Source organism: Cyprinodon tularosa, unplaced genomic scaffold (genome assembly GCF_016077235.1).
Source record: "Cyprinodon tularosa strain WSP-4 unplaced genomic scaffold, ASM1607723v1 ctg698, whole genome shotgun sequence".
Taxonomy (NCBI): Eukaryota; Metazoa; Chordata; class Actinopteri; order Cyprinodontiformes; family Cyprinodontidae; genus Cyprinodon; species Cyprinodon tularosa.
In genome coordinates, this window is record NW_024039449.1 from 472,580 (window position 1) to 498,808 (window position 26,229).

The following is a 26,229-nucleotide window of genomic DNA, read 5'->3' on the forward strand; positions in this document are numbered from 1 at the left end:
AATCTGACTTTAATTTGTGCAATTTCCACAGTATATGTTAGTAAACATAAACACAACAGCTTGTTTATTGACTTTCCATCGTAGGTCACAGTTTGTGTGACTGATGGTCTGTAAACGTTTCCTGTTCTTCCCTTTCAGACACATTTTCTTTTATCACGCAGCAAAAAATTAAAAGCTTTCTCAAACTGCTCCTCTTCAGAGCACAAATTATGAGAAACACTTTAGAGATGATGTGTATAAAAGCTTTTCCATTAAGAAGAAGAACAATTAAAAGCAACTAAAGGAGAATAAAGCAGCTAATGAAGAGCTCTTATTTGTCTGGGAGTAAATAACAGCTTTTCCCTTAATTAGAAGGAAAAATGTTAGTTAAAGCAAAGGCTTCGTGATGTGGATTATAAATAGACAGAAAAAACAATAGTTTTATGACATATTGAAAAAAGTCTGAGTTTTATTCCCTACAAATGAAATGCTTGAACAAATCTTTAGTCTGAAGGAGGAGGTTGCCTAAAGGAAAGTCAAGAAAATTAGTTTACGAGGAATTTTATATTAACCTTTGCTGTTAAGTGATTATACTGCAGCCAGCATTAAGAAGTCAGAAAATACACTTCTTTAAAATATTAACATTCATGAAATAAATTATACAAAAGAAAATTTATATAGACAGTTTTTTTTCTTCTTATTTTTAAAAATGCCCGTAGTTTTAAACAGAAAAGCAGTAATTTAAGATTGCAATGCAAGTATAAAAAAACCAAATAAACTAATATATTTTTTATCTTGTTAAACATTTTAAAGAGGAAAGTGTTAAAAGGATTAATGTAGCTGTCTTTTAAAAACATTCTCCAACGTTTTTTTTTTTCATTTCTGCATTAAAATCTCTTGTTCAAGTGGAATAGGCACTTCCTGTTGCTTGTTGTCATGGTGACTCCTTTAATTGGTGCTACACTGATAATGACTTTTCATATGTGTTAAGCACGTATTCAACACTGAATGGACCTACTTAGAGTTGATTAAACTAACTCACAGGAGCTTTTATGAAGCTGAAAACTCAAGCGTTTCCAACCTTAGGCTAGATCAATTCAGAGTTAAAGGAAAAGTCCGCTCATTTTCAGAATTCAAACTTCTGAAAGTACTTAAAATAGCAGATTATTCCATACTGTTCAATAAATTATAAGTGTTTTAATTAAGAGTAATTTTCATGTGAATGTTCTTTACTGGAGGCATCCATGTTTGTCAAAGTACACTACTGCCACCTACTGGTTAGTGACGTCACGGTGCGGTATCGGCTGTTGATCAAGTCCCAGTGCTGTATCTGGTGTTTGTCACAACGCGCTATTATCCAAGTCATCTTGAAAACATTCTTCTTCCAAATGTTGGCTACATATTACGGGTTTTTTCTCTGGCCAGAAGTTCGATGGCAAATCCTCCCTCTTCAAGTTGACGATCCAACGACCAACCCGTCCGTGGAGGATCAGGAATCAGAAAGGTGGAATAACTCTTTTTTTTCACTTTTCCCCGATGTATTCCAGCATCCAGCTGCCATGCACGTGGGCATTGTCAGTTTCACTATAGCTCTGGTGAATTTCAATGGTGAAGTCCTCTGGAAATCTTCAATAATTGTTGTTGATTGCAGATGTGTCTAGTAGTTCCCATTGATTTAGCTTGTAATTAGTTTTTAGGTATAAATACTATCATAGAGCTTGGAATGCTGAGGTTCTGAGTTCGAGCCCCACCCCCACGTTACTGCCACTCAGGGTCTCTGAGCAAGACCCTTAACCCCCAGACTGCTTACCGGGCGCCGCACCATGGCAGCCCACTGCTCCCCGAGGGGATGGGTTAAATGCAGAGAGCTAATTTCGTTGTGACAGTTTAATGACAATAAAACGCGGAGCTGAAATAAGTCTTCATGTGTGAATTATTGTTTAGGCTTTGCTTTAAAAAAAAAAGATGTTATAAAGATCTTTACAATGTGAGTCAAAAATCGGACTTTTATCTATAATTTAAACGTTCAGCTGAAACAGTAAACAATAAAAAAAAATAGAAACCTGGAGCTCCGTTTAACCGTAATAACAGATCACGTACCAGACATGAGTCTCTATTGTAATATTTAATGTAAACAGCTGGAAGTATCTCTATAAGGTTATCTGCTTTGCTGCGAGCCTACAGTATGTATGCCGCTCATTTAGGGCATTATTGGATCTAAATCACATTATAATATCTTTCCTGGAGGCTGCACCCCTCTTGGCACACAGTTTGTCAATCAGCGTTAGGCAGCAAATTTTCTGCAGGATCAAAGGTCCATATGGGTCAACATATGGAAAGAAATCTGAGCTTTACAGTCGGGGATAACCGCTTCAGTGTGTAAGGAGATAACACAAACCGCTAACGCATGCAAAGTGGGCTCGGCGTTTCAAACTGACAACATTTCTAAGCAAACTGTACGGTGAGACAATAGGGATGGGATTATATTAAAGGCCAGACTACAGAGATTACATGAGAATAAACTCAGCGGCCGACATGTTTTCATCCTTCTGCTCCATGTCCTTCTTGTTTATTCAATAAGAAACACTCTAACTAGGATTATTCTAATACCTTATCTCGTATACTTGTGTGTTTAGAAGGTGTGCTATGTCCCTTCTCTGTGTACATCATTATATTGTTTACATACATTACTAAATCCTAAACGATCACCAACCGTTTTCCATTTAGGCTGCAGCAATAAACAGTAAATCCCTCGCTGCACGATGCGGTTCAGAGAAAATAAAAACACACTAGAGAGCCAGCAGAGTATTAACCAGATTGTGTCCTCATAATGATTTTAAGAAATTGCTTATAAAAAGTATGGGTGATAAAAAAAATTCTGTTCTTTCTGCTATTGCTTGTAAAGCCGGTGCTGATTGAGACTAACTGAAGCTTTGTCACATACTTTTGATGTAGCATAGGAAGTTTACATTTAGTATATAATTACAAAAAGAACTTAATAAAATCAATTTAGCTTAGAGCAGAACGTAATCATTTTAAGAGCCACAGGAGGGATGCGTCTGGAGGCACTTCCTAATGATTTAGCTGATGTGATCCAATAAAACAATTCATGCCATAAAACTAAACCAAACGCTATATTTAGTCACGAAATTCACTGCAGAACAATGAAGGATCTGTGATGGACAGCTTGGGCGTATTTAGGAGGTGTTATTATCTGATAACTGTGATAAAATCTGTGACAAAAGTTTTTCATTTTTCATTGGAATTAGAAAACAGTCTCATAGAAATTAGTGGCATGTTTTGATATTTTATGTAGGTTTCACCACAGATTATTTTTTTATATCATTGTAGTGAAGCGTTGATCATATAAATAAATATATTCTTGTTCATTTTTGTAAGTTTTTTGATTGGTTGATGTGCCACGTTGATTTTATAAACTTCAGTGTTGATTAAATTAACAATTTAAGATTTTTCAGGGACAGACTGGACTTCATAGTGTTAGTATTTGAGCTGTGACACAATCTTTTAATTTTTCATGGAAATTACAAAACCGCCTCATAGAAATTACTTCTCTAACCTTATCCCAATTAGTCTTTAAAGTCCTAGGGAAGTAATATTTAAATGTCAAATCATTCTGGCTTAGATATGTATATAAATGTACTCTTCATCAGACCATATTGTCCCAAAATTTAGAAAATCTCTATGAACGGCCTCGATGAACTCAAAGTTGTTTTGCTTCAATGTTAAACTGTGAGAAAGTTATTGATGCAGGGGGTGGGTTCGTTCCCCTGGGGGGAGTGTGTGTTGGGAAATTGTAAGGTATAAAGTATGTATTGAGGAGAGCTCTTTCTCTCCGTTTGAGGAACCTTATTTCTTGCAAGAAGTGGCTCCGTCTCAGCTTCCTAACTCCACATGAGCACATTACCTCAGCCTCGTGAGACCATCTTGATCTCGCGAGCTTTCAAGGTTTCACTCGCAGATCAGTCTGGAGACTCTCCGTTAAAGAAAATTTGGAGCCGTTCACCAAACAAACGTCCAATCAGCGTTGGCTTTGAGGCGGGTTGAGGTGTGACGCAACGAGAAGCGCGACAGTTCAGTCTAAAGAACATGGCGGCTTCAGCCGATGAAACTAGCGTTAGCGTGGCTATCGAGCAAGTTTTATAGGAATTACTGAGTATTTCTTCACTGAAAGAAGAGCAAAACACTGCTCTGGAGGCTTTTCTCAGAGGAAAAGATGTTTTTGCTCTTCTCCCGACTGGTTTCGTAAGAGTTTGATCTATCAATTGGCTCCTCTTCGCCGTCGCTCTGTTAGTACGTCATATGCTTCGTTGATCTGAGTGGTTTATTTGGCCCGTCTATCACCAACATAGGCCAATCAGCTAACCAGTATTTTCGCCCCTTCCCAAAATTACTTCAACGGAAGGTTTCCAGATGGATATGCGGAGCAAATCCATCTGGCGGAGTCAGGTTACCATTACCCCCCATTCTCCATTCATTACACTGGCTTCCCGTCACCAGCATGATTGATACAATAAACTTTATGTATTTTAAATAAATACATTAGTATTAATTTTGAGTAAGTATTCTTTATTGGTTCTAAATACATAACTAATGAGTATGTATAATTTAAAGTTAATTCAATTTGTGTTAAAATTATCTAAAAAAAGCAAATGGGAGTTTTTAATGTAAAAATAGTAAATATATCTTAAAAGTTTAATGAAAGATTTTTGTAGGAGTAAAAATAATAAACTGATTTCCTGAAATAAATTAACTTCTTAATAAATGTTAGGAAGTTAGAAAATTCACTTCTTAAGAGTATTAAAATTCATGAAATAGATTATACTATAGAAAATTCACATATAAAGTGATTTTTTTGGTCTTATTTTTAACCCTATAATGCCAAATGTATCATATTTGATACATACGGTTTCTGAAATGTTTTGCGTCTAACACCTTTTGCATAATTTAATGGTAAAAACTTTGCTCAAAATCCTATTGTACACAATCAGATATACCTGATAACAGCCAGTAGAAGACTACACAAAAAATAATCTTGACTTATCGCATAGTAATAAATTATTAATGAAAAAAATAATTTTTGTTTTTTCTTTTTACATATTTTGTTAAAAGGCGAAATAAGGACTTCAAACCAAAAAAAAAAAGTAATTTTCTGTTTTGTTTTATTCTTGGATCGGAATGCTACTAGTCCTTAAAAGAAAACCAGTAATTTAATATTGCAATGCAAGCATAAAACCCCAAATGAACAAATATAAATGCTCTGAGACCTGTAGGACAACCATGCCTGCAAAAATTCAGTTTCAACATTTTTATCAAAATATTATGCTTCTTTTTTATTTTATTTTGTAGAGCTGTTAAGACTTCTCTCTGCTTGCTGCACCAGATTTTATTATTGCCTCTTTTATGTATTTATTTTTTCCACATTAGTTAAGTGTACTAAAATCAGTCTTTTCCTAACATTTGCTAATAGTGTGAAATCATGCCATTACAGTAAAAGGTTGATTATTTTTAAAGGTTTTTATACATCCTTAGACAGGGGGCCAAGGGATGCAGAAAGTGGTGTGTATGTTGCACTAAAATGATAGTTTGGAAATAATGTGAGGAGCCACTCAAGTGATGACCTTTTCAGAGCTGGAAAAACATAATGTACGCCACATTTGACTGTCTAAGTGCAGTAAGATCTGTGCGATGCGAAAGCATAACAAGTGAGGGGAAACTGTTTCGCACAAATTCCTCTCAGTAGTGGAAAGATTTGAAATGATTTTGATTGGTGCATTTTAAAAAGGGATCCTGCTGATTAAAGATTGCTTCAAACTAAATCAATCAAACTGCATTTTTAGGGACTAATGCATTGATTTTGCATAATTCTTTGAGTGTATTTTTAAAGCAAATCCTAAAGTGGAAAAAGAGGAGTGTATTTAGACCAGTACAACGAGCGTCACATAGTGGGAATGTGGTGTTTGGTAAAGGCTGAGGGATGGACTGCAGAGGGGAAAGGTGCCGGTTTAGGAGTAAAGTGGGGGGGAGGTGCTGTGAGGTGTCAGATTTGCGTTGCAGACTAACCTTTCTTGCGGCGTCGTTGCTGCCACACTCGCCTTTATCGTACCACCATTTGTTTTTCAGTTTGTCTAAGATGGCTTGCTCATTGAGTTTCAACACCGCTAGGTTTACTGGGATTCTTCCAACAATAGGGAAATAACATAAATAACATATTATACCATGTTATTTTATGTTATTAATTCAGAAATACACAGCAACAAGTACATTCACACAACAGTCAATACTTGTTCTTGCTTTTGACAAAGAAAAACACAAACATACAAATTAATACCATAACCTATGGAGTCAGAAAGGGGTCAACATTTTTGTAAACCTCTAATTCTTAGTTGAAACGTAAAAAATAGAAATTGATATTTAATGTCAATTTTTTTACATTATAATGTAAGAAACTAAAAAAGCAAACATAAGATAAGAATTTAATCAAAATTCAGATTAGTATTTTAAATTTTTTTAATTTCTTTTCTTTATTTCCAGTTTTACATTTTATATTTTCAGATTCAAATCCATTTCTTGCAGTTTTTTATTTAGTTTTAAATATTTTTTTCAGTATCAGGATTTTTTTTTTTTTTACCACTTTCAAATAAACTTTTTTTTCACATTCAGATTTTGACAACAATCTGACGGGAGTGGGCGGGGAAACGTGATTGACAGCTTGCAGTAGCGCTGGAGGGATTTCCTGTTCCATGTTGCGTTCAAATACTGTGGGAACTCCAACTCCAAGGACAAATACATCGCTAGGAGCGTAGTTCCCTTTTTAACATCTTTTAAAGTTTTTAATCTTCATTGCATTATTTAGGACTTTGAAAATGTAGTTTGTAAAAATGATTTAACTTACCTGATGAGCAGTGTTGCTTGAACCACTCGGTGGAGACGCCATCTTTCCATAAACGGATGCAGAATTTACTTTTCGGTCGTGGGAAAGTTTTGTGCTTTATACAATGGCTTTTTATTTTTATATATACTAACGCATCCTGGAATGATGATAAGTGACAGTTCCAGTGTAAATGTTCCGGTATGTCTTTAATTCAATATTATTGCCAAAAAGTCCTTGAATGCAACATGGAACGGGACGTTTCTCCAGCGCTGCTGCAAGCTGTCAATCACGTTTCCCCGCCCACTCCCTTCAGATTGGGGTTCAAATTTGAATGTGAAAAAAAATTCTAAACTTAAAAGGGAATTTTAAACTTAAAAAAAAACAGAAAGAAATGTATTTGAATCTCAAAATCTAAAACTGCAATAAAGAAAAGAAATTAAAGAAAAAGCGCAATTAAAATACTCAACTGAATGACTTGAGGAGAAGAATTTAGATTCAATTCTTATTATTTAATGTTTACTTATTTAGTTTCTCTGATTATAAGGTAAAAATTTGACCTTCAATATCAACTTATATTTTTTTCTGTTTCAATTAAGATTTATAAGTTTACAAACATTATGACTCCTTTCTGACTCCATACATAACAAGCATTAGAGTCAAAGTGATATAAATACTCCATGTAGCGTGGCTGGCTCACGCTGTAAGGCGTATTAATATATCACTACGGGCAACCGGCACACTGATTACCTTCATTTATGCAACACTGTCATCTTAAATCACTTTTTTTAGTAAGAAAAAAATATAAAAGTTGGAAAACTGAATTAATAGACTTGAAAGCATGTGAGGATTTAAATAACAGATGTTGTTGGATTATGCAGCTTTATTAGCTAATAAAGTTTCATGGTGCTCCTGATACACATCCTTGCTTTGACAGTTACCCTGTCTGGATATTTTTCATTATTCTTTCCTAAATCTTATTAAAAAAGTGTTGCCAGAGAGGTAATGTGATGTTTAGCTGCCGGTTACCCCCCCCTTCTCCGCCCCCGTCACACGCAGGGTTCATCAAACCGGCTCTGACCTTGGAGTCCCCGCCCCCGCTGCCGCACTCTCCCTTGTCGTACCACCACTTGTTTTTCAATTTGTCCAAGAGGCCTTGCTCGTTCAGTTTTAACACTGCCAGGTTTACTGGGTTTCTTGAAAATAATATGACATGATAACCATTAGGAGCACTGCAAAAAATATCAATCTGGATAAGTCATTTTTTTTCTTCAAATTAAGTGCATTTTTTCTTGAATTGAGCAGGAAAAATAGATACTTTGCCAATGGAACAAGACAATTGTCTTATTTCAAGTGCATATTATCTAATGATTTTATTTTAAGAGTAAAATACTCATTCCATTGACAGATAATCTTATTTACCTGCTCAAATTAAGAGTAAAACACTTGATTTAAGACATTTTTTTAATCATTTCTAGATGGATTTTGCAGTGAGACAGAAATAAGGAGATGGTGGTGATTGAGGCAACATTGATTTGATGTCTGGAGAATCTCCTGCATAGAGAAACACTGATATGAAACAGGAGTCATGGATTTGAGTGTGAAAGTTAGTTTTAGTCGTGCAATGCACTGAAATGCTGGAGAGATCGTACAGTTTTACCAAGCAGGAACCTCAGAGACTGACAGAGCGCTAAAAGAAGATGCCTCGGGTGAGGAAGTTAGTCTGCAGATGGTAACTGCCTTCCAGATGCAGCAGAAAATGTTAATATAAATAAAGGATGTAATAATGTTCACACCGGATAATCTAATATTTATTGTTTTTTTTACGATATTGTTTTTATCGATGTGGAATGTGTCTCTCATAGTGCTTTTTAGTTCATGTACTCTAATGATTTAATTTGATAAAGTTATTCTACATCTTGCCAGCCTGTATTAATGTTTAAGAACCTTTTCTTAAGTAAGAAAGGAAATAGTTATTGAGCAGTTAACAGAGTCAGCTAAAAAAAAAACATGTTAACAAAAGGAAAAGCCCCCTCTACAATGCTCTAAAGAAAATAAAAAATTAAAGGTACATTTTAACATAATTTGACTTTTTATTTATTTATACGCCAGTAACTGCAATAATTTAATGACAAATTAAAGCTTCCTGCTGGTGTAGTGTTCGTTTTCTTCTTTTAAGTTTTGTTTTTGCTGAGTATGTCAGTAAATATATGCTTTCTGTGTATATCTGCAATAACAACATCATGTGACCAGCATTATATCACTGCACGCATCAGTTAGCGCGTCGAAGCTCGGAGGCAAGCCAGTGTGGAACTCGAAGCGTAGTTTTGAATAAAAAACGCCAACTTAGTGCCTTTGTTGCTAATTTTAGTGACTTTTCGGACCCCTCTAGCCTCTTTATTTTAAAAAATGTACCTAACGCTAAACTTAGCGACCTTTTTTGTATTAATGGAGACTTTGACAGCATAAAAGCAACAACCTTGTCCTCCGGAGTGAGGAGCTAGTAACCTGACTTCGTCAGATGGATTTGCTCCGCATATCCATCTGGAAACCTTCCGTTGAAGTAATTTTGGGAAGGGGCGAAAATACTGGTTAGCTGATTGGCCTATGTTGGTGATAGACGGGCCAAATAAACCAATCAGATCAATGAAGCATTTGACGTACTAACAGAGCGAGGACGAAAACACAACCACAAGCCATGCTACTCTTGCCGAAACCAGTCGGGAGAAGAGCAAAAACATCTTTTCCTCTGAGAAAAGCCTCCAGAGCAGTGTTTAGCTCTTCTTTCAGTGAAGAAATACTCTGTAATTCCGATAAAACTTGCTCCATAGCCACGCTAACGCTAGTTTCATCGGCTGAAGCCGCCATGTTCTTTAGACTGAACTGTCGCGCTTCTCGTTGCGTCACACCTCAACCCGCCTCAAAGCCAACGCTGATTGGACGTTCGTTTGGTGAACGGCTCCAAATTTTCTTTAACAGAGAGTCTCCGGACTGATCTGCGAGTGAAACCTTGAAAGCTCGCGAGATCAGGATGGTCTCACGAGGCTAAGGAGCTAGTGGATCCTTAAACCGGGCGTACACTGTACGATTTTTTGCCCTTTTTGGGCCGATTCTCCAGTCGAAAGATAATTTTTCGATCGGGCAGATTGTGAGGGGCGATCACACGACCTCCTCCCGATCAGGAATCGTAAGGTCGGGAGAAAACCAAACGTGTTTGAAATTCAGTCGCCGTCATAAGATCGCATAAGAGTGTCGGTTCGCACAGTGTGAGAACATGCATTATTAGCGGTGAACTTTTAAACCCTGCAGTTTTGTTGTACAATTTGAGCTGTAACCCCCTCCCCCATGGCAGTTAGGGAAATCCAAATAAAAACCTCACCATAATATAAGCTGCGTTATTCAAAATGCAGCGGCTTACAATCCGGAAATCACGGTAATACTAAACAGTGAGCATAAATAACTGCTTTCTGACGCTATTTTTTGTTGTTCTTGCAGATCTCCAAAGTTTAATCCGTTAACAATCTGAAAATAAATAATTTTTTCCATCTGCAGATGAACTAATGACAGACATCTCCTGTTAGCGCCCTCTTGTGTTCTCTGGATAAAGTGCAGGAGTGTATTTCCTATAGCTGATTGGCTGTGGACAAATGTTCTCCCCATCACCCCCCACAACCGAAAGTTAAGAACTTATTTTTATGGTCTGCAGGGTTTGGTTTAATATTCTGCTTTTCTTGCCAGCAGAAACAGAGGAGTCTTTATCCACTGGCCTCCAGTTCAAATCACAGCTGTAGGGAACACTTCTCTCTGTTTTTCCTCAGGGCTGGTAAAACCTCTCAATTTTTTCTCCGCCCAGCAAACTCAGATAAGAAAAAATAAAAGTCAGAGAGAGTGAACATGGATGGCTCGGCGGGTCGTTGGTCAATTCGGGTCTGTTGCTTTGAGGTGAGCAGATGTCAGAGAGGCTAGAGTCCATCAGAGGGATGGGGTGAGCTGTGATGGGGATGGATGGATGCTGCACATGTAAGGAACACATTAGAGAGGATTCACCGAAAACATTTTCTAGATATTCTTAATAATAAAATTGTTTCAATCAAACCTGCAATGCAGCACTGTTGAAAACAAACTCGTTAACAGATCTTTTTTCTAAATAAATAAAATTTGGGATCTACACCCACCCAGTCATCACACAATCCTGTGTGTTTAATGCAGGTTTAATTGACTTTAACTCTTAGGGGTACAGAGAGTGCTTGGTCGTTCAGTCGTGCTTAAAGGAAAAGTCCGGTCATATTCAGAATTCAAACTTCTCAAAGTATTTTAAATATGAAATTATTACATACTGTTCAATAAATTAAGTGACACAGTCTTGGGTCTGTTAAGTTTTCTTTTAAGTTTTACGTCTTATGTTTTTCTTTGTTTTCTAGTTTTTTTTTTGTTTAACTCCTATTAGGGGCGACCAGTGCCGTTGGATGTAGGAGTTTGCCCTGAAATCGAAGGGTTGACGGTCCAAGCCCCGGCTCTGACTTTCATTGTCGTTGTGTCCTTGGGGTAAGACACTTCACCTGCATTGTCTACTGATGGTGGTCAGAGGACCCGGTGGCGCCAGTGTACGGCAGCCCCGCTTCTGTCAGTGATCCCCAGGGCAGCTGTGGCTACAATGTAGCTTGCCACCATCAGTGTGTGAGTGACTGTATGTAGTGACTTGAATAAAGGCACTATTTAAGTACATGCCATTTACCATTTGTGGTGTTTTCTGGATATATTTGAGTGCTTAGGTTTTTCTTCATTGCCCTTCTAGAAGCCTCTCTTCACACCTGCTCCCAATCAACTCATTAGCAGAGTCTTTGTTCAGTCTCCCATAAATACTCCCTGTGCAGTTCCTCAGTGCTGATTCCTCGTCTTTACCTGGCTCCCAACTTGACTTTTCCCATGAATTCTTCTGGTTTTTGGTTCCATGTATTTTGTACTTTGTTTTTTTTTTTTTATTGTCTCAGTTATTTAATTAAATCTTCAAGAACTCACCTCTGCCTCTTCGCCACTGCATTTGGGTCCTAAAAACATCAACTAAACACTGGCAGTAAGTCATTTTAATTAAGAATAATTTTCATGTGAATGTGCTTTACTGGAGGCATCCATGTTTGTCAAAGAACACTACTGCCACCTACTGGTTAGTGACGTCACGGTGCGGTATCGGCTGTTGATCAAGTCCCAGTGCTTTATCTGGTGTTTGTCACAACGCGCTATTATCCAAGTCATCTTGAAAACATTCTTCTTCCAAATGTTGGCTACATATTACGGGTTTTTTCTCTGGCCAGAAGTTCGATGGCAAATCCTCCCTCTTCAAGTTGGCGATCCAACGACCAACCCGTCCGTGGAGGATCAGGAATCAGAAAGGTGGAGTAACTCTTTTTTTTTTCACTTTTACCCGATGTATTCCAGCATCCAGCTGCCATGCACGTGGGCATTGTCAGTTTCACTATAGCTCTGGTGAATTTCAATGGTGAAGTCCTCTGGAAATCTTCAATAATTGTTGTTGATTGCAGATGTGTCTAGTAGTTCCCATTGATTTAGCTTGTAAAGCGGGGAGAATGGCGCTAGGCTTACCGCACCGTGACGTCACTGCTGGAAGATGGCAGGAGGGAGGGGCTACTATATTTGGGCAAAAATGGCCGCTCCAAGACTCTGATCGCCACAAAAATGTATTTTTTTTACTGATTAACCCTAAATTCATTAAATCACTGCGAACGTATTAGTTTTAAGTATAAATAATGATCCATTGATTATTCTTTGCTGACCAGACTTTTCCTTTAAAAACAAATGAGAGCACAATGTAATGAAGACTTTAGCTGTTATTGAATCTCAGGGATGAAAATGACAACAAGAAGCATCACTAATGTAGGAATTACCACAGAGAAGCAGATATGCTGGTACATCCTCAGCTGCTGACTTCCAGATGTAGGACTGGAACAGCTGAATTTCACCACCCACCATTTATAGCTTAAAGTGGTGCAACACTTCAATCTGATTTACATATTTTCAAAAACATTAGAGCAAAGCTCAAGAATCATTTTTCCTGTCTGCGTTCTGACCTCTGGCTGTCAACCAAGGTCCAAATGAATCCTCAGCAATGATTGAATAAAATCTTCCAGTATGGCTTCCTTCATTAAAATGAATGAGGCCTATTAGAAAGAGATTAAAAGCTTCAGATGCCACCCACCATTTGCTCTCTCCCTGTGGTTGCAGGAGCAGTTTAAATGGGAAGTTGGTTAGAGTGTGAATGCGATGTGAAATGACAGCTGCTGCTCATCGATGGCAGGACTGAACCCAGAAAGATTCATCATTCATTACATCAAACTGGAAAAAATGGAAGACTGAAGAACATTTAAGGTAAAAACCTTAGCTTAAGTGGAAAAGTAGGCATACGTCATGTAGCATCCTTTATCACAGTGTCTATTTTTTATGTTTTCATTTATTTTAGCCTCGTAAAAAAAGAAAATCCAACATGTTGGCAGGTAAAAAGCCTCAGGGTTAATTAAAGGGAGGCTCAAAAAGGAATCAACATCCTCTTGTCCTACTTTGCACTTTATCCTGTTTTCAGTCTTTTAAAATAGGCTTACTTTATGACACAAATAAACAGAGATGGTAGAAATGGTGTTAGCTAACTCTAAAGACATGTTTATGTTATGGATAATAACTACAGAAATAGTGTTAACGCAGTTTAATGGTTAAAAACTATTTAATACCAAAGAATACTTCAAAATATCACAAAAATGCCTTGTCATGGTTATGAAAAACAAAATGGAAAATGCTTTTGATAAAGTTAACATTTTTCATCCAAAGAGTCTGAGTAGAGATACAAATTGGTTCTTATGACAGAAGATTTAAAATCAAACATGAGATCAAATCAGGTCTTTCGTTTAAAGCCGTATGGAGGTGTTAAAAAACATAACTTCATCAACATACACTACCGCTCAAACGTTTGGGGTCACATTGAAATGTCCTTATTTTTGAAGGAAAACACTTTACTTAACTTTTAAACTGAACTCCGATGAAAGTTCTCTTTTTCTGGCCATTTTGAGCGTTTAATTGACAAATGTGATGCTCCAGAAACTCAATCTGCTCAAAGGAAGGACAGTTTTGTAGCTTCTGTAACGAGCTAAACTGTTTTCAGATGTGTGAACATGATTGTAGAAGGGTTTTCTAATCATCAATTAGCTTCTGAGCCAATGAGCCATTGTACCATTAGAACACTGGAGTGATAGTTGCTGGAAATGGGCCTCTATACACCTATGTAGATATTGCACCAAAAACCAGACATTTGCAGCTAGAATCTGAGCCTCTTCCTATCCAGTCCTCTTACATCGGTTTCTCCCTCTCCGCCCGGATCGCTATCATCAATATTTCGAAGCATTTCTAAAGCCTGTTTCGCTGCTAGATTTCTCCTGACAGCCAGAGACCTGTAGGGTAGGATGTTGGTTGCTAGGCAACGGTACCGAACGTCAATCAACCACGGGAAGAATTAACAATGCAACTAATGGAGCCGATCATATTTCATTTTTTATGTTTTTATTTTATTTTAAAAAACTATGTGAAATTGAAGGAAATACAGAAACAGGAAACGTCAGTTAACGTGAAAAACATAAGAATAATGGAGATAAAGTTAACTTTTACTCCGATCACAGATTCTTTAAAAAAAAAGGTTTTGATTAATGGAAAGCTTTGTTAATTAGTTAAAATAAATTAATGACACTTCTTTATTTCTCTAAAAGTACTGACACATTCTCGTTTTGTTTTGTTGAGTGAATATAAAGCTAAATTATTCTTCTCATAGGTCAAATGATTCATTAAATCTCTCAGTCAGAGCTTTTCAAAACTATTATAAGTTACGCTTAAATCAAACTCCTTGGAAGAAAATGATAGAGAAATAAAACAAAATTCAATCTAATTACTGTAAATAAATAAAAATGAATGAATTAGAACATAAAACAGTTTGGTTTCATGGATAAACGTGTTCATGCGTTTCAATACAGGCTTTTATCCAGCGACATTGCAATGGCGGGGTTTTACCTTAGAGGGGAGCCTTTGGGCGTTGCAATTCCGTAACCTTTAGAGTCCAGGTTCCCCCCCACCTTCATTGTGTCACATGGCTTCCTCTGCTCTATGTACTCGTTCATCGTGGACTCCAGCAAGTAGGCGTACTTGCCTTTGGATTTCCTGACCCTCATCACTCCCTCGTCTGTTGTTTTTACGAACACGGAAGGATCGGCTGCCTTCATGTAGGACCACATCTTCTCAAACACGGCAATTTTTGACCTCTGATGGACGAGAGTTAAAAAACGAGAGCAGAGGATAAAAATACATTCAGTTTATTTCTATAGCGCCAACTCACAACATGTCATCTGGAGTCCCTTTCCAGTTCACCAGATCATCCAGTCAGATTGATTCAAAGTTTTCTATCTGAGGAAAACCAGTTGATTGCATCAACTCATCTTTGCTTCTGTCTCCTTGAACCCCAGTCGGCCTCAGCAGATGGCCGCTCACACTGAGCCTGTTTCTGGAGGTTTCTTCCTGTTAAAAGGGAGTTCTATTTCATCCCTACTGACCGCCAGAGGCGGTGCTTAAAGCACGAATGACCACTCTTGTGCATGCACAGGTCGAGAATCTTACACCAACATAGTCACGTGTGACCTCCGGTGACACCGACAGCTCAGTCCCTTAATCTTCTCGCCAAAAACACGATGATTCCGAGGGACCGTGCGCTCTGGCGGTCATCCGGGATTCATAGAACCGTAGTTACAGTCATAACTTTCGTTCCATTTCATTCCTACTGACCGCCAGAGGCGGTGCTTAAAGCACGGATGATGATTACCAACAGAGTCCTGAGGAATCACACACAGAAACAACAACCCGAAACATGCCCACTAGAGACTGACACGGGAGTGGATTTTCACTCCTGTCCCGTCCCGATCTCGGGCCAGAGTAGAAATCTAAATCCTGTCCCATCCCACTCCTGGTGAAATTACTCCCACTCCCATCCCGCTCCCATTCAGAATGACTCCCGCACCTGCTCCACTCCCATTCTTGTTGTTTTTGAGCGTGGGTGAAATACTCAGAGCGGAAGCACTGTTGGTTTTTGGGTCTTGTCGTTTTTTTTGACTCGCATTATAGTGTAGGCTTCAAGGAAAAAACTACAAAAAGGCGGCGCCAGTACTGGATTTTTTTTCTTTCCATTTCATTTTATTTTTTGGCATCGATCCTAGTTTTTTTTTTGTTACTATTGGTTTGCTCCCGCTACCGTCTGCTCCCGTTAATGTTTAATCCTGTACCGTCCCGATCACGTGATCGTTACTGATACTGACTCCCATCCCACTGGAATCCCGTGACCCGTGGGATTCCCGAAAAAATGTCAGTCTCTAATGCCAAGTTAACCCTGTGAAACCTAGCAAAGGTATTCGGGGATGACCAAGAGGCTGCTGAACAAATAGCCCCCAGAGTGACACTAGTGTTAGTGGCCCATGACTAACTCTAGCCCCTGGTGGAATGGCACCGTACACCGGGGGGGGGGTTAGAGGCCCCGCCGGATGTACGCTTATTCCACTACATCCACAATCCAACGCGCAAGAGTTATTATTCGTGCTTTAAGCTCCACCTCTAGCGGTCATCCGGGATTCATAGAACTGTAGCTACAGTCGTAACTTTCGTTTTTCCTCTCCACTGTCGCTACTAGGGGTGTAAATAATAATGGTTTTGTATCAATGCATCGATCCAAAAGCCGACGATCCGATGCATCGACACGTCCGCAAGATAATCGATTCATGTTTTTTTTTTTCCCTCCGGTCTATTTTTATCCATTTGCTCCTGGGTGTAATTCTCCCTCCCGTGCTGCGGTGGCGCTAAACCTATTTTGCCCTCCTACCTCGCTTCCTGGTTATACTCTTACAGCAGTGTGTCACAGTGAGCTTGATGCAGACATTTTTAAATTATGCTCAGTATTGAAGCGTGGTCTGTGCTACACGCTGTGGGTCTAGATACGGCCGAGGCGGCGAGGAAGTGGGGGCGAGTTTAGTCCGACGACGGAGGGACATGAGGGCCAAAAAGAGCGGAGATCCAGGTGGAAAAAGGGTCCCAGCGGTCTCGCGCACCTCGCTCTTCTAGCGGGTCAAACTTCACGAGTTGTTTTCCCCAATTTCGGTCATAAAAACAAAACAAGCCGGCCTCCTGTCTGCGGCACTGTCTGCGGTCAGCTACAATTAGGGAGAGGAGCAGCGGAGCGTCTGTGGAGGGGGCGGGACGTCTGGAGCCGAGGTATTGCATTGCACTCATTGCACTGATTTTCTGCAGTATTTTTTGATGCAACTTTTCTACTTGTTATTTGCTGTTGTTTCTAAAAAAAAAAAAATGCACACCGATATTACAGCTTTCATTGATTTAATTCAAACTTGAAACTTTGTTTAGCCTGTAAGGTGTAAAAAAACAAATAAAATAAATAAATAAAATAACCGATTAATCGAATCGAATCCTATTGGGTGTATTCTTGAGTATCAAAAATAATCGAATCGTTGGGTCAGGAAATCGATACTGAATCGAATCGCCAAGATGGATGTGATTTACACCCCTAGTCGCTACAAGCATGCTTAGTGTGAGGGATTGCTGAAGAGTCAATGAGTCGATGCAATCAGCTGGTTTTTCTTAGATAGAAAACTTTGAATCAATCTGACTGGATGATCTGGTGAACTGGAAAGTGCCTTGAGATGACATGATGTGAATTGGAGCTATAGAAATAATCTAAAAAAGAGCAAAAAGGAAAATGAAGTCATGATTGTGACACATGGGGTGCCTCATAACGTTCAATCTGCACATATAAATGTTTGTGGAAAGTAGTTTAGATGTATTTTAGATAACACAGGTCATATGAGTATTTATTATATGCAGAGGTGGAAAGAGTATTAAAAAATTGTAATTGAGTAAAAGTATCTTTACTTACTCAGAGTAAAAGTAAAATTACCCATCTCAAAATTTACTAAAGTAAAAGTACAAAATTACTTCATTTAAAATGTAATTTGAGTAAAAGTTACTTAGTTACTTTGAGTTATTTAATGCAAAAAAAGGATGAGTCATGAATCGAATTGAGCACAAGGTGTTTTAATCGATTTCAAGGCGTATCTCAGTGGACATCCACACCTGCTAAAGATCAGCTGGGCTAAAGATCATACTTCCTCACAGCACAAGGACAGTCACAACCTGAACCATAAAGTGCAAACAATTTTCAATCCTACTGTCCAACAGACACCGTGATAGGAATAAAGATATTTAAACTACGTTTTAAAGTTTTCAAAATGCACACAAAATTAAATGCCCAAAAGATACCAGAAATCTTACTGTTATTAACAAGCTCCCAATTTAATGATTTTAACTAACACTTGTTTTTACATCAATTGTTTGTATGTTTGAATTGTGTAAATAAAGTGCTGTTAAAAGGCAAAAGTCTTCTTCTATTTTTTTATGGCGATTAAGTGTCGGTTCTGTGATGCAGGGGTTTAAATTTCCGGCCGCATTTAATTTTTTCACCATCAGTATTTTATTTATTTTTTTACTCAGTAACGTGAGGGGGTTTTAAATGTAGCAAAGTAAAACTACTTAGGTTAAAATTTACTCGAGTAAAAGTAAAAATTACATATTTTGAAAAACTACTAATTACTCATAAAAAGTACTCAATGACAGTAACGTGAGTAAATGTAATTTGTTACTTTCCACCCCTGAATATATGTTGACAGAGAATAACGTTGATTATATAGAAAGTCTCACTGACTGTTTTTCAAAAAACTCCTACATAATACTTTTACTCTTTGTCTGTCGGCTGCATAAAAACCCAATAAAATAAAAAGCAGTTTGTTGTTTTAAGAGGTCAGAATGCTTTGGCAGAGTATAACTAGAAGCCTTATTGTTGCTCACCCTGAAGAACTCTTTAGTGGAGCCGGCGTCTAGCGTTCCATAGGCGATCTCCGTCTGCTTAGCCAGGTCCTCAGCGCTCTCTATAGGAGACACCATCCTCTCCACGGTCAGGAAAGCAGCCAGGTTGGCAGTATAGGACGAGATGATGATAAGGGTGAAGAACCACCAGACGCCACCAACGATACGACCTGAAAGAGACCTAGATACAGAGACACAGGATGCTGTTGGTCCGGCTTAGTGAGCGTGCTGTATATGCAGGTAATCGTGAAGAGGAATCTCAAAAGCCTTGTGATGTTCACACCATCCAAATGACCTACATTGCTTCACATCGTCTCTGCACTCACACACATCCTTCATCCCAGCAGGCTCCTGGAGAGTTTAGCCCAATCTGCTGAGGAAAGATAACCGGTCCCACAAAAGCCCACTCAGCCTCCTGCCTGCCAAATTAATCTCGCTTTAAGAAAGTTGCCAATATGTTTAATGGAAGTGCCCACTTTAATTGTTTGGAATTAATAAGCAAGGGAGAACACTTAACCGCTGCTCTAATTACACTTTTGAAAAAACAAACTGGAATTGAGATGAAGTAAATCCTCCTTTTTTCTTTCATGCTTGCAGAAAACCAGAATGAGTGTCTGATTTGTTTTTTTCTGGTTGAGGCTCATATGTGGATTAAAAAAGCTGAGAATTGGCATTAGGCTCTGATTTTGTCCTTTATAATATTTTATTTGTTTTTTATTTTGGCTTTTTTAGTTGTTATCTTAATCATTTTGGTTCTTTGTAATATGCAACTCTACTTTGGTTTTGTAGGACACGGACACTTTATGACTTTATAAAGTGTTGGAGAGCTTTTAGTTTTAGCTAAATTATATCCTGTTTAAAGTTTAAATGAAATGGTAAAAAGGTAACATTATCACTGGAAAAACAATCTAGAAATAAGTGAAAAATCTCTTAAATTTAGTGTATTTACCCTTACTTTGAATAGTTAAATGAGAGTAAACTCTTAAAATAAGATAATTAGATAATATGCAGTTTAAATAAGACAATGCAATTGTGTTTTCATATTATTAAGTGTAAATTGTCTTGTTCGATTGGCAAAATGTCTGTTTTACCTCCTCAATCCAAGAACAAATGCACTTATTTAAAGAAAAAATGACTTATCTACAGTAGATTTCGATTTTACTCCAGTGATAGCATAACATTACAGAAAGTTATGAGCAGATAGACGGAAAGTAACTGAATTAATTATTTGTTAGAGTTGGTATAAATGCTAATTGTTTGATGGTTGTTTCTTTTCTTTCGTGAAAAGGTACAAAATTACAAAAAGCAGAAAAAGACGAAGAATTCAAAAGGATCAAACTGGAAAAAAACCTAGATAAGTCCTTTTTTTCTTAAAATAAGTGCATTTGTTCTTGGATTGAGGAGGTAAAACAGACATTTTGCCATTTTAACAAGACAATTTACACTTAAAATAAGAAAACACAATTGCATTGTCTTATTTCAACTGCATATTATCTAATTATCTCATTTTAAGAATAAAAATACTCATTCTATTAGCAAATCTTTTCATTTACCTACTCAAATTAAGGGTAAATACACTTTATTTGAGAAATTTTTACCTATTTCTAGATGTTTTTTCCAGTTTAATAAGTGCTGCAAATAAAGTATATGTGATTACAATAGTTAACATATTGGAAGACCAAAAAGAAAATTGACTGCAATCAAATCATCTACTGCAACTGTGAGTAAAATGCACATAATACTGATTGTTGAACCTTGCATTCCCCCTAAAAGTAAAAAAAAAACAGTAAAAGTAAAAGTCTGCTAAAGTAAGAAATGGTTTTATTCATTTTTTAATGGTCAAACTAATTGATTTAATACGATTTTTCTCTACTCTGTTTGGGAAACACTTAAAAAAATCGAAATCTAGATAAGCCATTTTCTTAAAATAAGTGCATTTATTCTTGGATTGAGGAGATAAAAAAGACATTTTGCCGATGGAACAAGACAATTTACATTTAAAATAAGAAAAAAACAATTGCATTGTCTTATTTCAAGTGCATTTGATCTAAATATCTTATTTTAAGAGTAAAAGTACTCATTTCATTGGCAAACTATCTCGTTTATCTACTCAAATTTAGGGTAAATACACTTAATTTAAGATTTTTTTTTTAACTTATTTCTAGAGTATTTTTCCAGTGAATAATTAGTTTTTGCTCTGCCCTACTAGAGGAAATAAAACCAAAAAAAAAATGTTTTAAAAGTAAAAGGCTGATTTGTAAATGAGCCAAAGAATTCATGGTGTTTCTGAAAAACAAAGAATTCTTTTTTTCTCTCTAAGCTTTAGGGAGCCAGAATGAGTGACAACAGTAGAACAGATGCAGAGAGCAGCGGCGCTTATGCAACGAAAATAACACAAATCTGAAGCTAAAAGATCTTTCACTGTTCACCTTTGAGCCTCCAAAACAAATATTGGGAACACGAAGGCAAGATTAGGTACAGAAAGACAAAGAAAGAGAAGCTTAATCAACCATTTAAGATGCTTTAAAGATGATGAAAGAGCAGCGGCTCAGAAAGAGCACTGAGGCAACGCTGAGCGGCTCCACAGCCTTTGAAAGTCATGAAGGCTGTTTGCTGAGCATGTGGACGTTTGCGTGAGAGAAAGACTGAATCCTGCACCTCTGACTGTCTGACGAAGGCTGCTGTTTCCCTCTGCACAGATAAAACAAGGAGGTTGAATTGTTTTGTTTCATAAACGGTGAAAAACAGAAGAACTGATGGTGTAGTTCAGAGGTCATGGATTAACAGACCGCGGTCCGGATCCGGACCCAACCTAATTTAAAACATTTTTATACCGCATGTTGTCTGACGACAGTGTCTAATTTCACTTGCCCTGCTTCTCCTGTTAATACGGTAAAGCCCTGGGGAGCGTCCGGCTCCAGGCTGCACGTGATTCAAATGAGCCAATGAGCTGTTAGTCTGGGTTGCTGCTGCTGCTACTTTTAGACCCAGCAGGCAAACCTGTGGCAAGCCGGGCGATGGGAAAGAAGGAGAAGACCATGAGAAAAAGAGAGCAGAGAAAGTGTGGACTGCTGGAAGAACTGCGGTGAACTGGTGAAAGAAAAGTGAAATGGCGTGCTCAAAGATGACCCTGCATATTTAGAGGATGTTTGGCTCAACCTGCTGCTGTGAAGCAGGATTCTCCACCATGAACAGAATCAACAATAAATCTGGATCCAGGCTCAAAATGAGCTCCTTGATACACTATATTGCCAAAAGTATTTGCTCACCCATCCAAATTATTGGAATCAGGTGTTCCAATCACTTCCATGGCCACAGGTGTATAAATTCAAGCACCTAGGCATGCAGACTGTTTTTACAAACATTTGTGAAAGAATGGGTCGCTCTCAGGAGCTCAGTGAATTCCAGCGTGGAACTGTGATAGGATGCCACCTGTGCAACAAATCCAGTCGTGAAATTTCCTCGCTCCTAAATATTCCACAGTCAACTGTCAGCTGTATTATAAGAAAATGGAAGTGTTTGGGAACGACAGCAACTCAGCCACGAAGTGGTAGGCCACGTAAACTGACGGAGCGGGGTCAGCGGATGCTGACGCGCATAGTGCGAAGAGGTCGCCAACTTTCTGCAGAGTCAATCACTACAGACCTCCAAACTTCATGTGGCCTTCAGATTAGCTCAAGAACAGTGCGCAGAGAGCTTCATGGAATGGGTTTCCATGGTCGAGCAGCTGCATCCAAGCCATACATCACCAAGTGCAATGCAAAGCGTCGGATGCGGTGGTGTAAAGCACGCCGCCACTGGACTCTAGAGCAGTGGAGACGCGTTCTCTGGAGTGACGAATCGCGCTTCTCCATCTGGCAATCTGATGGACGGGTCTGGGTTTGGCGGTTGCCAGGAGAACGGTACTTGTCTGACTGCATTGTGCCAAGTGTAAAGTTTGGTGGAGGGGGGATTATGGTGTGGGGTTGTTTTTCAGGAGCTGGGCTTGGCCCCTTAGTTCCAGTGAAAGGAACACTGAATGCTTCAGCATCCCAAGACATTTTGGACAATTCCATGCTCCCAACTTTGTGGGAACAGTTTGGAGCTGGCCCCTTCCTCTTCCAACATGACTGTGCACCAGTGCACAAAGCAAGGTCCATAAAGACATGGATGACAGAGTCTGGTGTGGATGAACTTGACTGGCCTGCACAGAGTCCTGACCTCAACCCGATAGAACACCTTTGGGATGAATTAGAGCGGAGACTGAGAGCCAGGCCTTCTCGTCCAACATCAGTGTGCGACCTCACAAATGCGCTTCTGGAAGAATGGTCAAAAATTCCCATAAACACACTCCTAAACCTTGTGGACAGCCTTCCCAGAAGAGTTGAAGCTGTTCTAGCTGCAAAGGGTGGACCGACGTCATATTGAACCCTATGGATTAGGAACGGGATGTCACTTAAGCTCATATGTGAGTCAAGGCAGGTGAGCAAATACTTTTGGCAATATAGTGTATGTGCTTGAGAATGGCTTAGTCTCCGGTTAAACCCAGGTTTAAAGCCTTGCAGGGCAGCCTAAAGCCCACTGCCAACATTAAGACAGAAAAAAGGAAGAAACAGTCAGTTATGTTGTTTTATAAAATATCTGAATCAGGAAATTTACCAAACTGAACGGCTGTTGTACTATACTTCAAAAAACACATTTCAAAATGGAAAAATGTGTCTATTTTTTATCATATTTTTTTATTTTAAAAGTCAATGTATAATATGAATGCATAAACAACTCATTTAATTTAACCTATTAAAACAAAGTGGGGGTAATCATTCAAAATGCATAAAATTCCACCCTTAAAATTTCTACCAGCAGGTGGAGCCATTGCGCGCAGCTCCAAGCTAAAACCAAAAGTTCCAAACCCCACAGCTCTGAAACTGTTATAGTGAGAGACCTGCAATTTTTTGCATTTGTGGTTGACATGATGTAGAACAAATATAATACAATAAAACCTGCTTTTTCCGAAGAATGTATTTATCACTGCTGTTAAAAAAAGACCTATCATTTCTGACAATAAAAAAACAACAACTTTGAAACATGTCTGAATTGAAGCAGGTTGGTCTCTGTTCTACTTACCCAATTTTATATATTCAGAAACTAGAGGGTTTTAGCTTTCAAATAATGTTTTGCACACGTAATTTGGTCTTACAGTTCCTAAGTTATTTGCTTTTTTCATTTGGGTATGCAAAATAGGCGAGGATTACCCAAAATGAGGTGACGTTAAGAGGTTAAGTGTTAAAATCTGTTTAAAATAACAGTTTATAATTAGAAATGTCTCCGGACCTTTACTGGTTGATGATTTTCTTTATTCAGACCCTGCTGATTTTTAATTGGTTACCCCTGGCTGTAGTTGGCGGTACGCTAGCCTGGTCTTCAGGGAAAGTTGACTGAAAACATGTAAATATGTAGGCGCTGCCAGATGCTATGTTCACACTACACCCTATTTCAGCAGCGAAAAAGCTTCTGCTGCTATATTTATGATGCTTGTACACATTAAAGTCCGACGTTCCTTGAGTGCATCGTTGACGCTCTTGAAGCACGTGCGGTAAAGTGTGTCCTGATGTGTCTGATGCTTCTGCTGCTCCTGTGTTCAATGGCAGAGAGTAGCTTTGCTATACTTGCTGTGATCAGCGGGTAAAAAGTAATTTTAACATATTTTTAAGTGAGAAAGTCCACCTGAAAACTTCTTCTGTGCAGTCAGTTCATCCAGATCCTTAGCATAGTAAACTAGCCCCACCCGCCAGCAGCCAAAATAATTTTTGCCAGCGGGGTTTAGCCTCTATCAATGCACCAGGCCCTAAATCTGGCGGGCCAATCACAACGCAGAGATGTGTTTTGAATGTCTGGATGCAAAGCAGGCGGGGTTTTGAGGGTGTGACGACAAAGCTGCACAACAAGGAAGATGGCAACAACTATAGAACAGTAGCAGCTTTCAATGGAGCGCTACATCACAAGTTAAAAGTTCTCTTTCTGTCTCTGATCAATAAAAGTATGTTTTAAGATCATTTGAAGTAAGAATATTATACTTTAAAGCTTCACTATATGGTCCATTTACCGATTTAATGCGTAATTAAAAAAACAATTTCCGAAATTGGGAGGACTGTGGCCAGCGGACCTCCGAGGCTAACGGCAGCCAGGGCTAACCGTAGCCCGTCTGCAGCAGCCCTCTCTCGGCTTAGTCGTGTTTTAAGGACTTGCTGGCTCTGATGGCGATTTTTGACTCAGCTTTGGAATCAGTTCTGGAAGAATTAGACTTTGGGTTTTCTTTGAAACGTGAGCAGGAAGAGGCTCTATGCTCATTCATTTTTGAGAAGGACGTATTCGCCATTTTACCGACGGGCTGCTTGTTTCCACTGCCCCACCAGCTTCCTGTCGCGCTTCCTACGTCACAGTCAGTTGCGCTCATTGGTCAGAGTGTTGGCCAATAGGCACAGACATGGTTTGAAAAACAACGGTTTGTTCTCATCAACAATCTTCCGATGTCTCTTTTATCGGGGCCAGACTAAATTACACCTTTCATCTCCTATTTAGTCCGGTTTACCAGGCTACCAGATCCTGCCTTCACATATTATTTCTCTGGGTGTGCTTTGGTGGCGCAGTGGTTAGTGGCACGACCCATGTATGGCGGCCTTAGTCCTCGAGGTTCGAATCCAACCTGTGGTCCTTTACTGCATGTCTCTCCCCCCCCTTTCCTGTCAGCCTACAGTGGAAGAAAAAATAGCCACTAGTGCTGTAAAAACAAAAAAATATTTGTCGGACGAGTACAAATCCCCCGTATACCGGTGGTGCGCTGTCACTGGGAATCCCCTTCAACAGCAGCCTCAGGCCCGCTCCCCTCTTCAGGGTTTTCCAATACTGTTCATAGCAGCTGGAAGGCGTTTTTCAAGTACGTAATCCAAACTGCAGGCACCAGAATAATAAAATCGGACATATATTTTCGGCAGGTTTCTACATTTTAAGTTAATTTAGGCGTTAATAAACTGTTTCAGAGGAGTGATCATAGCGCTCTGCATCAGCAGTGCTGCATCTGACTCCCTGCCAGCTCCCAGATCAGCTGCTCTGACTGGTTGATGTGGTGTCCAGCAGCTAAAGTTCAATTTACCCAACTACAGTATTTGCTGCTGGTGAAGCGCGTCATGCACCTTAAAGTAAAAAGACAGAATAAATGTCTGCTAAAGTAGGAAACCCAGAGTATCATTCACTTTTAAATAATCAAACTAATTGGTTTAATAATGTTTTTCCTCTATTGTACTTAGGAAATAAGTTGATACTGCTCTGCCCTACTACAAGAAATCCAGCTAAAAAAATAAAATGTGTCAAAAGGAAAAGTCCGATTTGTAACTGAGCCAAAGGATTCATGGTGTTTC

General features: G+C 38.7%; 1 protein-coding gene across 3 annotated transcripts in view; it reads right to left on the reverse strand.

The window, feature by feature from the left end:
• gria1a (glutamate receptor, ionotropic, AMPA 1a) overlaps positions 1–26,229 on the reverse strand; it is a 152,513-nt gene that overhangs the window by 21,420 nt on the left and 104,864 nt on the right. For all 3 annotated transcript variants that reach the window (XM_038268207.1, XM_038268205.1, XM_038268208.1), the window contains exons 10-12: positions 18,818–19,016; positions 14,933–15,180; positions 7,950–8,064 (exon numbers count right to left, since the gene is read on the reverse strand). In XM_038268207.1, the coding sequence (XP_038124135.1) occupies positions 7,950–8,064; positions 14,933–15,180; positions 18,818–19,016 (562 nt within the window). The remainder of the gene's footprint in view (positions 1–7,949; positions 8,065–14,932; positions 15,181–18,817; positions 19,017–26,229) is intronic.